General features: G+C 30.7%; 1 protein-coding gene across 1 annotated transcript; it reads right to left on the bottom strand.

Moving 5' to 3' along the window:
- Positions 1 to 750: 750 nt before the first annotated feature.
- Positions 751 to 11,564, bottom strand: LOC119662607. The gene is made up of 4 exons (XM_038072261.1): positions 11,534 to 11,564; positions 7,880 to 8,245; positions 1,669 to 1,755; positions 751 to 1,604 (listed from the first exon to the last, which is right to left on the bottom strand). The coding sequence occupies exons 2-4, from the start codon at positions 7,944 to 7,946 to the stop codon at positions 904 to 906; spliced, it is 855 nt and encodes a 284-aa protein (XP_037928189.1). The 5' UTR covers positions 7,947 to 8,245; positions 11,534 to 11,564; the 3' UTR covers positions 751 to 903.
- Positions 11,565 to 12,931: the final 1,367 nt, after the last annotated feature.

Here is a 12,931-nt window from a genome sequence, read left to right as displayed (position 1 = left end):
GAAAATGAGAGAAAAATAATTTATGATAATAAATAATTTTGATTCTTTTTTTCTTTAACGGCTTCTTTGAAAAGTGAATCGTTGTACGTAACTCTTCATACTAATATCTGAAGTACGAGTATTATAAAGGAAACTAGTATTTTCGCTTATTTGACTTGGAAGAATATAAAAAAACTTATGCCATGTTTTCACTTAACTCATTAAGGTTGTTTTGCTCATTAAGGTCGCTAATGAGAATAATTTAACATACAAAGAGCTTTCATATAAATGAGCTCATTATAAATAAATCAACATATTTAAGGCGTAATATCGACATAATGCTTTACTTTACTTTAAACTTTAAAAATAAATGTCTTACTGTATGTGGGAAATATGTACACATGTATTATGTGTAAAATGTAAACAAACAAGCTATTTCATATGCATAAATCAGCTTGAAATAATAGAAAAAACTAAATCTGTATATCATTACCATAAGTAGTTTGAGTTATAGCGGAAACATGGTATTATTACTGCATCCCTTTTTTTTTGTTTTCTTGTACTATATATATTCTGCAGTAACAATTTCCCGCTTAGAAATGTTTTTAAATTCTTGTTAATAGTACGTCAGGTACCTAATAACTGCAGTTCACAAAGGTCAGTAAGAGAAAACCAGATAATTTTTAATTATTTACAGATTTATTAAGTTTTGTCTATATTTTTCACTAATATAAAAATAACATAACTTAAATAGTTTTTTTCAGTGTACATTACAAAAAAAAAAAATAAAATATATCACCACCAGAGTTTTGTGCAGCACTTCAATTACGAGTAACTAATGCAACCTCAAAAATGCAACACTCAGAACACAATTCGCCTTAACTATTTTACAACAACTATTATTGGAACAAAACCGTCTGCACATCACTCCTCAGCTTCAAGCGAGACATCCATGAGTTCCTTGGTAATTTGTTCTTTAGACTTCTCTTGCTGAGATTCTTTTAAAGTGTTGGTTCTTGGATCTAAAAGAGTTGGTATATGTCTTAATGGGTTTTGCGATTTAATGGGTAATAATGGTGATAATGTGAAGCCTGCTGGACCTCCTAAATTTAGAGGACCTCCTCTAAAAGGCACAGGAGTTGTGCTAGTTTGTTGTGTTGTCGTTGCTTGCGTTGTTGTTGTTTCAACTGTCATTGTCATTGTAGCTGTTGTTCCTGCCATTTTGTATAACATCTGCAATTGCTTTAGTGAGTTTTCTGGTACAACTGGCACTGCTGGCAGGCCAGCAACCTTCGGGAACTGTTGTTTAGCTGATATGATTTGTTGGCGTTTTTCTTTTGTTGACTTTTTGCTATTAGCATTCATATCTTTTGACCAATTTTCTAACCAATTGGCAGCACTGCGTTCTGTCGATGTCAATTCCTGTTGCCGTTGCTGTTGTCTGTAGTATTGGCGCAAAGCATTTCTCTGATCGCTTTTGCTTACATGACGTTTATTAAAAGATGATTCACTTCCATCTTTTTCACCGATGGGACGTGTTTCTTTTTGTGGTCCTAATTCGACTAGTATTTGAAAATCTGCATGCTCACCCAGACGAAAACCAAATCCAAGACGTGAATCGGTGCCTAGGAACCGAAAAGTAAGAAATTTGAAGAGATTGAAATGTTATTCCTAGACAACACTACCTACCTTTCTTGATTGGAGGTATGTTTGAATAGACTAGTGATAGTATTGATGGTAGTTCTTGTGGCACAATAAGAGATTCTGAAAGTTTAGCTGAAACGACATTAAACGAGCATGATTAGTTTTTATTTATGCAATGGACAAAGTTAATTAAGATTAATAAAAAATATGAAATTAAAAAAAAACACTTTATTAAATAAAAAAATGGATGTCTAGCACTTTGAGAAAAAGCCGGACTCATAAGATATAGTTGAACTATAAACAAAAACGGAAATTATTAGTAATAAAATATTCTACAAAATAAAATAGACTACAAAATAGAATATAATTTTCCGCATATCCTCTAACCCACCCTCTTTATTTGCTGGACTAAAGAGTTGTCATTGACTTTACCTCCTTCAAATCCTCTCTATTTGCTCGATTAAATAGTTTTCCCTGACTTCACCCCTTTCAAATTCAACAAAACAGTATAACAGTATACTTACTTGTTCCACACAAATTGCTACTATCTATGATCAGTTGAAAAGTTATAACAACGTGCTGAGGGTATTTGCATGTGGAAAAAATTCCACAGAACCTCTACAAAACAATATGGCAAAATATTTCGACCTATGCGGCATCAGTATTGACTCCACAACTCTACTAGATTCACTGAAAAAATCTTTTTACTGCAACCGGCTGTTATCGCATATTGTTTATTCTCTCTGTCAAGCCTCAGAGCCAACAAATTCTCCTTTTTTTCCATACAGATGGACATCGGAATTAGGCCACAATGAATAGAGCTCTCCCTCCTCATTAAAACAAAGCCGCGTGTCATATAGTTGGTTATCACGCATAAATACGTCCATATCTAATATCTGCCCTAACTGCAAACGTCTACGTCACATGACGTCGTCCATCTATTTTCTTCTCCATGTGCATACATGTGCATTCACAGATTTGAACCCTATTAATTTATGGCGCCACCTGGTTCAGTTGGAACTCTGAAGAAATACTACTATGGTTAAGTTCAACGTATCTATCTGAACCATCTTTCTGCTCTGAAGTAATACTACTATGGTTAAGTTCAATATATCTATCTGAACCGTTTTTCTTACTCGTTCTAAACCTTATATTACTTTTCACATCCCAACTTATTGAGCAGTAACTCATCAACCTTTTACGTACTTGTTTTTAGGTCAGGACAAAGTAAATCAATTCTTTGAAATTCGGAAAATGACTTCAATTCCTTGAAGAACTGAGAGTAAGATCGTTTAAAAGAACAACATCGATAATAATGAATACAGAAGTATAAAAAACTGAACAACCGAGAAAGCGAGAAGCTTATGGTTTATTGAACAGCTTTTGCTATTATGAAATATTTGGTTTTTTTACAGTCTAACATATCTAAAAATATCTTCCCCATATTTTATGTGAAGAGCATAACTCTTGTGCATAAAACTTTAATGTCTTCATATATCTGAATAAAATTTTTTGCGGTAGTCATTAATCATTTTAAGCGCCCGGTAAAACTTTGTAAGTATATTATGAGTAACTGTTAAAGGAAATAATTTTCCCACAGTTCGTGAAGAAATAAATTTAATTTCTCCATTTTTACAGGTCTCTAAAAAGTGAGAAAAGCAATCATTTCATCTTCACTTTACTTCACAATATACAACATGAATGTGTAGGCTCTGATCATTTTGACATCTTTTTCTTAATTTTTTAATAGTCTCCTTCTTTCGTTTGTCAACCTGTATCCACCTGTCCGGTTGAGTTCGTTCGACACTTAATTGCTACATTAAAGCACTTTTAAGTAAACATTTTATTTGTGATTGTGGAGGCAATACGACAGGGTCGGGAAAGGGCCAACTTGATTATACTAACGATTATTTTGACTTTACCTTAACATCTTGACTTGTATATTGTTCATTTGTTTATTATGTTGTTGTTGTGGTGTTGTTGTGTTTGTTGTTGTTGTTGTCTTTGTTGTTGTTGTTGTGATTATTATTACTGACGTACGGTCGTATATGGTCAAGAGACGTCGGCGAATGAAACATGTATTTCTGAGTTTCGCATTTGTAAAAAATTGGCATGTTTTTATGGCCAAAGCGTGTCGCGTTGGATTTGTTCAGCTCTGACTTAGCAATTAAAGCCTCGCTTATTTCTTTCACTTCAGTTTAAGTATGAAAACCGAAACAAATAATATATTGTGTACTAAGCTATGTTTTATTATTATTTCATACCTTTTTTCACTTCTATTTATTTAATTGATTTTACTCTGTTTACTTAGAAAGTTTTAGTGGCGATGTATTTGGATTTGTGAATGACTTTGACGACTCTTTAAAAAAAAAATTTTAAAAAAAATCAAGGAAAATTGTGAGTTTCCTTATAATTTTTTAAACATACGTCAAGTGTTTTTTTTTTTTGTATTAAAAAGTCTGCAGTTTTTTTAACTATAGTAATTATCATTTTTATTTGTATAATCATAAGAGGGCTTTGACTGGTTAATATCAATTAAACCTTTGACTAATAAGTAATCGATATTTTCTCTCGAAAGACAACGACCTCGACTTATGCTGGAAATATATTTGAACTGCCTATACACAAATATTATGGACCAAGAGGATGTTATAATATACAGGATGCGTAACTTATTTTTAGAAAAAAACACGTTAGTAAATACTATTTCTAAATGTCATATAGCAAAAAATTGAGCTGAATTAATTCTACGATGACACCGAAAGTCCTAAGGAGATTTTATAATCGTAAGATTAAGTTACTTGTAGAATAATATTCTTTCTTAAAAAAGGAAGAAGGCACTAACCCCTAGAAAAATTGATTATGAACGCATAATTAAAAAATCAAACTACAGAGATTGAAACTCCTTTAACAATTTAATACTTCGTTTATAAAGTAATGCATTGCACATAAGTTCCCGTATTAAGAACATATAATATGATTAGTGCCCATCTACCTGAAAAAATTATCGGAAATGATCGTAAAAGTTTAAACTAAAACAGAAATAAGCTATAAAATATGAAATATTTGTATATTACTTGTCCCGAAATAATCAAGTAATCTGATCTGAACTATATAATCGTGTCCAGTACTTGATTATTAAGCAAACAGATTTAACAAGTACCAGTTAGCTCAAAGCCCGTATCTGCTGCAAAAAAATTTGGATAAGTATGTACTACTTTTTGGAAATCAAAAATTTTGGATCTATAATACTTGAAAATTGTGGTTCATAATGCTGTCTTAAGCCTTATATAAGTTTGTCGTTAGTAGAAATTATTTTATTTACATTATCAAATCTTTATTGGTAAAAAATTACCAACTATAAGAAGAAAATAAGGACATGATGTACAATCCCCGAAAAAAGTTATTAAAAATATAAGTTGATCGTTTTTTAATGTAGGGTTTGTTAACAGTCGATTTGTGCTATTAGTAGATATTAGTTGGATAGATATTTTATCCTTATAAAACATATTGTATGCTTTTTCCGCAGTACGTTTAGGGTTAAGAAACTCTGTTCTAGAGTACTATTCATTTATAATTCTGCTGTTATAGTAGTGTTAAACAAAAGCTATTAGTCCATTGTGTACTAATCAGTCAAAGCGGAGATCTAGCTCATGTTAGTTCGTATATCTCCATATAAACTCAGACATAACTAATCCAAAACAGTATTAAAATTTATATGAAACCTAATCATACAGAGAAAAATACAAACGGCTAGGTATGCTTAAGATATTTACTTGAGTGGCAGTTCCGTTTGGGTGCTAATAAAAATACTAACAACTTCTTTTGATTCTATGTTCCTAAGTGGAGTTTAAGTGGAGCCTCTTTTACTTTCACTTCGCCAAATGATTGGTTCAAGTTTTTAGTATCACCGATTATTATACAGTTTAAGTTAGTAATAAAAAAATATCTTATAATTGCCTTAATTGAACAAGATGAATCGTGCTTTGTGCATCATAGCAAAAATTAAAAGATCTTGACAAGAATTATTAGTGATATTTCCATACTTCTTTGAAAGAAGCATAAGGATTCTGTATATAAAGATATTATAAAAATTGAGTGGTTGTAAGCTACTGATTTGTTTAGTCTATTGTTTGGTTTATATACATTTCGTCATGGTATTTTAAGTGTTTTAATAAACACTAATTTTCAATGAGATAATAACCATAGGAAACCATAGAATTGTTATTAGATAATTGAGAATGTTCTTGATTGAACATCTTAATTACTCTAAGATAAGAGAGTAGGTGTATGAGAAGATTCTGCAAAAGATTTCTAATTTATTCTTGTTACAAAATAATTGTTGAGTATAAGGAGTAAAAGCACGCATTACATATTCGGTAGTAAAGAAGGATTACTTCCTTTAGGAATATAAAAATATAACAATCAATATTTCTATGAACCATATTCATCACATATGTTAAATGTATTTCTATGAACAATAACATTCTTTTAACAGTTCTCCATCGTGCGTGTTATCAATCACAGCTCGTTAAAGGATTTTGCTATTATATGATTATCCTACTCCACGTTTTTAGGAGTTAGTCATCTAACATAGTTACTTGCACCATTTCCGATCCCTAGTCAATCCTACATGCGGAATACCAGCATAGGACTTATGTATAGTATAACCGATTCAACCATACTAACCCTTGTTCTGCTGGTTGTTGGAGATATGCAATCATTATTTTTGTAATTAGTTTTAACAACATTGCTGTAAATTTCCATTAATATATTGTATCAAATATATTTGGAAATAAATCTCAATCTCGGTAGGAGTTAGAGAATAAAATGGCGATTCTGACTTTCAAAATTATATAGCACTTATTTGATTATGTTATATAAAATCTAAGCTATTGTTTAGACAAGAAATACTGATTGCTTAGAATGGATTACGGACCTTACCATATACTTTAAGGTCACCACAATATACGTGACAGGCAGTTATAACAATACTCAATTCAATTAAGTAAAGAATGATTTGGATAGGAATTATATATAAAACAAAATACTAATATACAAAGTTCAGTTGCCTTGGCATGCCTATAAATGAATTAAGCAATTGCTTTAACACAATAATAGTCGTTTATCTCTTTCCATCGCTTCTGTTTATTATAATTAAATTATTTACATTGCCAGTTTTGCATATTAAAAAATTATATCAAGCGACAAAACAAACAATAAAAAAAAATTGTAAAAACATAAGACATACGAGGGAAGTCAAGACCAGCGCAAAAGTCTAATCTTTGGTTTGTCTGAGATGGACAGAAAGCATAATAAAAATGTATGCCAAGACGACCTTGACACAAAGCCGGCTACTACCGATCTGAGCTAACAACACATCTTGAGCGCACATGAGACTTTGAACCAAACAAAGATCAAAAACAAAAAACAAAAAACAAAAAATATTAACAATAAAAATATTAGACGTAAGCGCAAAAAGTACACCAAGAAGCGGTTCCCAAACTTTTTACAACTTCAGAGTGGCATTGCATTTTATGGAAATTTAACAATTAAAAATTACTATAATTAATTAATTCAATTATTCTACAGCTAGTTTATGATTTCCTTGTAATATAACACAGCAAGTGAGTTTAATAATGAATTTTCACAAAACTCCAGACAGTTGACTAATGAACGCTGACTCTGTGCCTCAAATTTGGCAGGGCATGAGTCCAACACTTGGTATTTACAGTCTCTAAAAATTATTCACAAATAAATAAATATAAGAAATAATTCCAAAATCACTTGGTATTTGGCAACATTCGAAACAGCTGTACGATCAGCCAAATATAAAATTATTTGAAAGTGAGTAAAAATGTTTGTTGTTGCAATTCAGTACTGTTCGAAACCTCTTTATTAAAAATTTAATAAATATAATAAAGAGCCCATTCTCAATAAAAAAATTGTACTTTGATAATTAAAGAGTAAGAATGAGGTGGGATTATAGTTAGCTGTCATTTGTGTAACGCTGCACTATAACCACAATTACTTCAGACTTTTCGACTGTGTTTAATAAAATATGGCGTATGTGATAATATAGATAAAAAGAAATACAATTTTTTTTAAATTAAATTTGCTTAATCATACACCAAAAAAAAAAAAATTAAATGAATTCACTGAAATAGTAGGAAGTATCTATTGTGTGATAAATATTACATGAACTATAACATTATTATTATTTTTTTTTTTTTTGCACAGTTTTAGAGATACTCACCACAAATGCTTAGCAGTAGCAGCAACAAAATTTTAAAAGTGACCAAATTTTTTCTGCAAATCAGCATTTTTGTTGTTGTCCTTAGTTCTGGTGTTGTTGTTGTTGTTGTAGTTGGTTTGCGGCATTTATAGCAATTTAAAGCCGTTTAGAAAAAAAAAATCGGAATAGGTGTGGTCTTTTAAAAAGTTGTCAAGTGATTGTAGTTTGCACTTATTTCTATCTATCTCTTTCTTTTTTTTTTTTCTATATATTGTATTATTGATGTCGCAACTCACAACTTGCAGCACCTTCACATATATGCAAAAATGCTTAAAGATCTTGTATCCACAAAATAATACCAATCAATTAGACTAACGAAATATTAGCCTAAAATTTAAAAAAAAAAATTTTGCATTGCTTTAGTTTTAACACGCAACTTTTGAATGGACTATTGAGCAAGTTAAAAATTTTTAAATATTTATTACATTATATATTCTATGCACATTATGTAGTGTTACAATATTGACCAAGTAATCAAATCAAATAATACGCTATTTTATTAATATAATATCATTATCATAAGATTATAGTTTGGATACTTTGCAAAGATCGTTAGATAATGACGGCAATATAGCATTGAATATATAAACATGATTTCTTATAAGAACGATGTTATGCAGACAGATGTTATAGAGAATGGTTATGCCAGATTTACTTTTGTTCTGGTCATGACTATGAAGGTATGTCGTCTCGTCGAACAAATCTCAGTAGTCAATTTTATGCTATTACAACTCTTTCCTTATTTTTAGTTGTGTTTAAATCTTAACAACAATGTTTTTAATGTAGATATGCTCACATAACCACGACATATGTCATGTCGACAGTCAAATCTCAATTATCAATTTTATATTATCACTTAAATGAAACTAAAACTTAAATGATAGTATTTTTTGTGTGGACATACTTACATATCCATACAAAAATATACATATTTGCTCCAAAAAGACCCAAATTTTGATATTTAATAGTTAACAATGCTGTTTTGACTAACGTATTGAGGTCCTGAAACCCTCATCAACTTGACACAATTTTACTCGAATTGCTTTCTTACTTTTAGTGTCAAATTTTCAATTTACATAGAAAACAATATTTGGTATGACCATAATTGTAAGCAGAACTTGGTACATAGACGTATAATACAACCTAGCCCAACTAAATTGTCAAATTTTATCGCACTACATTTACTAATTTGAAATAAATTTTTATTGAGTCAATGAAAGAAATCCTGGAAAGAACTCATTTGAAATAGATTGTTATGAATCAATGAAAGAAAACGTGGAAAGTACACATATAAAATAGGTTTTTATTGAATCAATGAAAGAAATCCTGGAAAGTACTCATTTGAAATAGATTTTTTTTGAATTGAGAGAACACTGGGAAAGTTGTTAATCTGGTCGACAAAGGAGATAAGATCCCACCTTTGTGAATTGATAAATATTCGCTTGGATGACAGCACTAACCGCACTTGATGTGTTAGACTAAAGATTGTGCGCAAAAGAGGAGTGTTATGCTGCTTTAAGTAAGTGAATAAGTAACTCAAGAATAATAGTAGAATTATCATATTTCATTATTCAGAGAATGTGTATAAAATATTTAGGAACTTCTAACAGTTCTTCACTTTAATTGATTGTCTTTCCCAACTATTTTCGTTGAAACCTTTGCCTAACAGTTTATCTAGTTTTCTAGTCTATCTAACGAAAATACGACTTAAAATGACAGACCTCTGCTGTTTTATAGAAGTTATTTTTTATTTTGCAATTGTAGTTAGGAACTAATGGCGTAAATATTACTGTTAGGAAAGTATGTGCTTATATTGTTATAAGTCTTTTATCGACTTGCTTCCAAAAGCATTAAATCACCCTTCCATAAGATGTTAGTAAACGTTGCTCTGTCATTTTAATCCACAACTGGCTAACCCAATAGGTGCGTTCTACATACTCCATGTAAGCAAACATTGGTCTATCCCTTCATATCACATCTGGCTGTGCTCCTGGTGATATAGACATATATGTAAGAACTGGTATATATATATAATATATAGAAAATAGAATCGATCTAATTATGTTGGGATATTTTTTATGTATGTAGCTGACAATCAGATGTTTTATATATACAAGATCTCAAGTCGCAAATTCTAGTATTTGCAAAAGTTTTCCCAATCTTATTTAAACAGATTTTTACGTAATATATAAAACACTTATATTTGACTATATGAAACACTTTTAGGTGACCTAAATCCATTGTTGGAATTAAATGCACATCTCGGGTAGAAGTTAGGTCAGTTAGTTCCTGGTCTAAGTGAGTCGCAAGCTTTTTAGTAGGCAGTGCAATTATTATTATTATAGGCAGTAGTGCATAAAAATGCTATGCCAATTTTTAGGAAACTCTCTCTCTTACAACATATCGCCCGGCTTAACTTTAATGGAGAAATTTGTAAGTTTTTATCTCATTTAACTCTTCACACATAACACACACACACACACACACACACCCTCATACATATGCCTACGGGAAACAATATTGTAAGCAAAACAATAAAAAGTGGCGCTAACATTTTGAAGTGAGGCTGGTCAGTTGCGGTTTTAGCTTGAGGTCTCTTCTAACCATACAAACAACTTGACGTTGACAATTACGTCAACTGCGCTGCTCTTGAACTAGACGCACAATTTCAGTTAAATGAATCACGCAATCACACTCTTGCTCTTCTGCATCGAATAACTGTTGTTGGTTTATTTAATAAAAACAGTAAATATAAAATGGAAAAAACGAATTACACACTCATTCGCATAAGCACACACACACACACAGTAATCTACGCATATAAATATTAAACAAATACAAACAAATAAACTGTTTGTTGAATTAAGTAAAAACTTTAAGTTACAACATTTTGAAATCACTCTCACTTTTGTGACTGAATAATAATTTCATTTTAATATTTTTGTTGTTGTTGTTGTTGTTGCTGTTGCCGTTGTTGTTGTTGTTGTGATTTTTACGTTCGGTTTTGTTTTCTTGCGTTAAGTTAAGTTTGGTTTGATTTTGGCTTGGTTTTTATTGTAATGCTGCGTTGCGGTGCGCTGCGCTGCTTGCGCCATGCCGCACCGCATCGTTCAAGCTCTTTTGCGTGTCCAGTGCACAACCTTTATAGCACTTTTTTCGTATGAAGTTGACGTTTTTTCTTTCTTTTGGAATTTTTATTGGCAAATTTTGTTTATTTTTTTGGGCATGGCTTTTGCTAAAATTTTAACACCACATTTTTAATTTTTATTTATTAAAAAAATAAATTCGTTTTATATTTTTACTTTTTACATATTTCGAATTCTTACATTTGCATAGAAATGCCACTCACTGTTTTTGCCAAAATTTATTTATTTATTGTCAATCACAGAAAAAAAACGAAAAAAAATAAAAAAAAATACACATTGAAGTAAATATGTAAACAAGCGGCAAAGTGAAAAAAACGAAAGTTTTTACTTTTGCCGTACAATTTTCGAATGTTCGAATGTTTAAAATGTCAATAAAATATTGTATTTGTTTAATTAATAAACAAAATATTAGTAATTAGTAGACTTATTTGTTTTTATTATTATTGATTACTTTCAGTAGTGCGCGCACCTGTATTGCACCGACAACCTGTTCGTTTCGCCTCTTTTTGTTAACTGAAGTAGGAATGCAAGAAATGTATTTTTGAGCCAAAATATTACAACAAAAACAAAAACAAAAACAATAGCAACAACAAAAGCATTAACAGCACTAACAGCATTAAACCCAAACGCCTTCGTTTTTATGATTCAATTTTGTTTTTATTTTGGTTTTTTTATATTGTATGTTGTATGTTTCAGTGTTCAGTATCAGTGTATCAGTGTGTGTGCATATAAATCCTATATTTAATAATATAAAAGCAACAACTATATTAAAAGCAAAAGCAATAACAAACGTCAGAGTATCACGTAATGACGTTGCGCATGCACAGTTTACAGTTTATGGTGGTCTTTGGCTTAACGTTGATGCAAAAACATAATTGAATGCAAAGCTCTCTCTCTCTCTCTCTCATTCTCCGTTGGTTTTGACTGTAAAGCTAAATTTTAGCTTAGTTCGGTGTTTAAGGTACGTAAGGCTTTTGTTTTTGCAATATGTATTGCTTTAGGCTTAAAGCTTGACATTCAGCTGGTATGGCACCTATTGCTCTACATTTGGTTTGCCTCTCTCTCTTGTGTAAATTAAATATGCATTGCCTTAATTTTTATAGGGAAAAATGACGATTAATTTAATGTGATTTTGCACTTAAAAAAATGTTTTATTATGCCATAAAAATTTGTTATCGTTTAGTCCACTCATACTTTATGACAAAAAAACTGTTTCCCTCCATTTATGGCAGATGATATATGTACGTCACATAATTCCTATATCGGAAGCATTTATTTAAAGCATTTTTTAATGTTTTGTCATCAGTCGCTGTCAATTGAGTAACGAGCGAAATATTTCGAATTCCATTGATGGACAGTAGAAAGCTTTCTAACCATGACGATCAGTTCGCTTGACTTAAAAAATGAAACTATAAAACAATTCCTTTAACAGATTTTCTTTTAAAATTTATGAAAATAAGAGGACTTCAGTTCCTCACATATTTTTGCTTTGCTCACGTTGTAATTGTAGTAATTGCCTGATTTATTCTCTTCATACTCTTTTGTGCTTTTATATTCTCGAGTAATTTGTGAGATTTAGTACAACAGCACAAGCTCATTATCTCATGCAAATGCAAAAATAATGTACGAAAGCTACAAATTTACAACAATAATGATGTTGTCTTCTCAACTATAGGAGTTCTCTTTGGTATATGGTATTTATAATAAAATGAATTAACCAAGATATTGAGATAAAATAAGCTATCCATTAATAATAAATGACTGAAAATTTAATTATATTAAGTTGATTATTGGTTAGCAACATTATTATTTGTGTGAAAAGTATAGTAAACAGAAATTAAGTCCACTTAAAAACAAAACATATTTA

Source organism: Teleopsis dalmanni, chromosome X (genome assembly GCF_002237135.1).
Source record: "Teleopsis dalmanni isolate 2A chromosome X, ASM223713v2, whole genome shotgun sequence".
In the NCBI taxonomy this organism is placed as follows: domain Eukaryota; kingdom Metazoa; phylum Arthropoda; class Insecta; order Diptera; family Diopsidae; genus Teleopsis; species Teleopsis dalmanni.
This window is presented reverse-complemented; position numbering and strand designations above follow the sequence as displayed.

What these genes read in the sequence shown, in the direction of transcription:
- LOC119662607 (XM_038072261.1), bottom strand. Translation starts at nt 7,946, where the DNA reads ATGCTGATTTGCAGAAAAAATTTGGTCACTTTTAAAATTTTGTTGCTG. An exon ending in GCTACTGCTAAGCATTTGTG is followed by an intron (nt 1,756 to 7,879) that starts GTGAGTATCTCT and finishes ATGTCGTTTCAG; the next exon opens with CTAAACTTTCAGAATCTCTT. An exon ending in CATACCTCCAATCAAGAAAG is followed by an intron (nt 1,605 to 1,668) that starts GTAGGTAGTGTT and finishes TTCGGTTCCTAG; the next exon opens with GCACCGATTCACGTCTTGGA.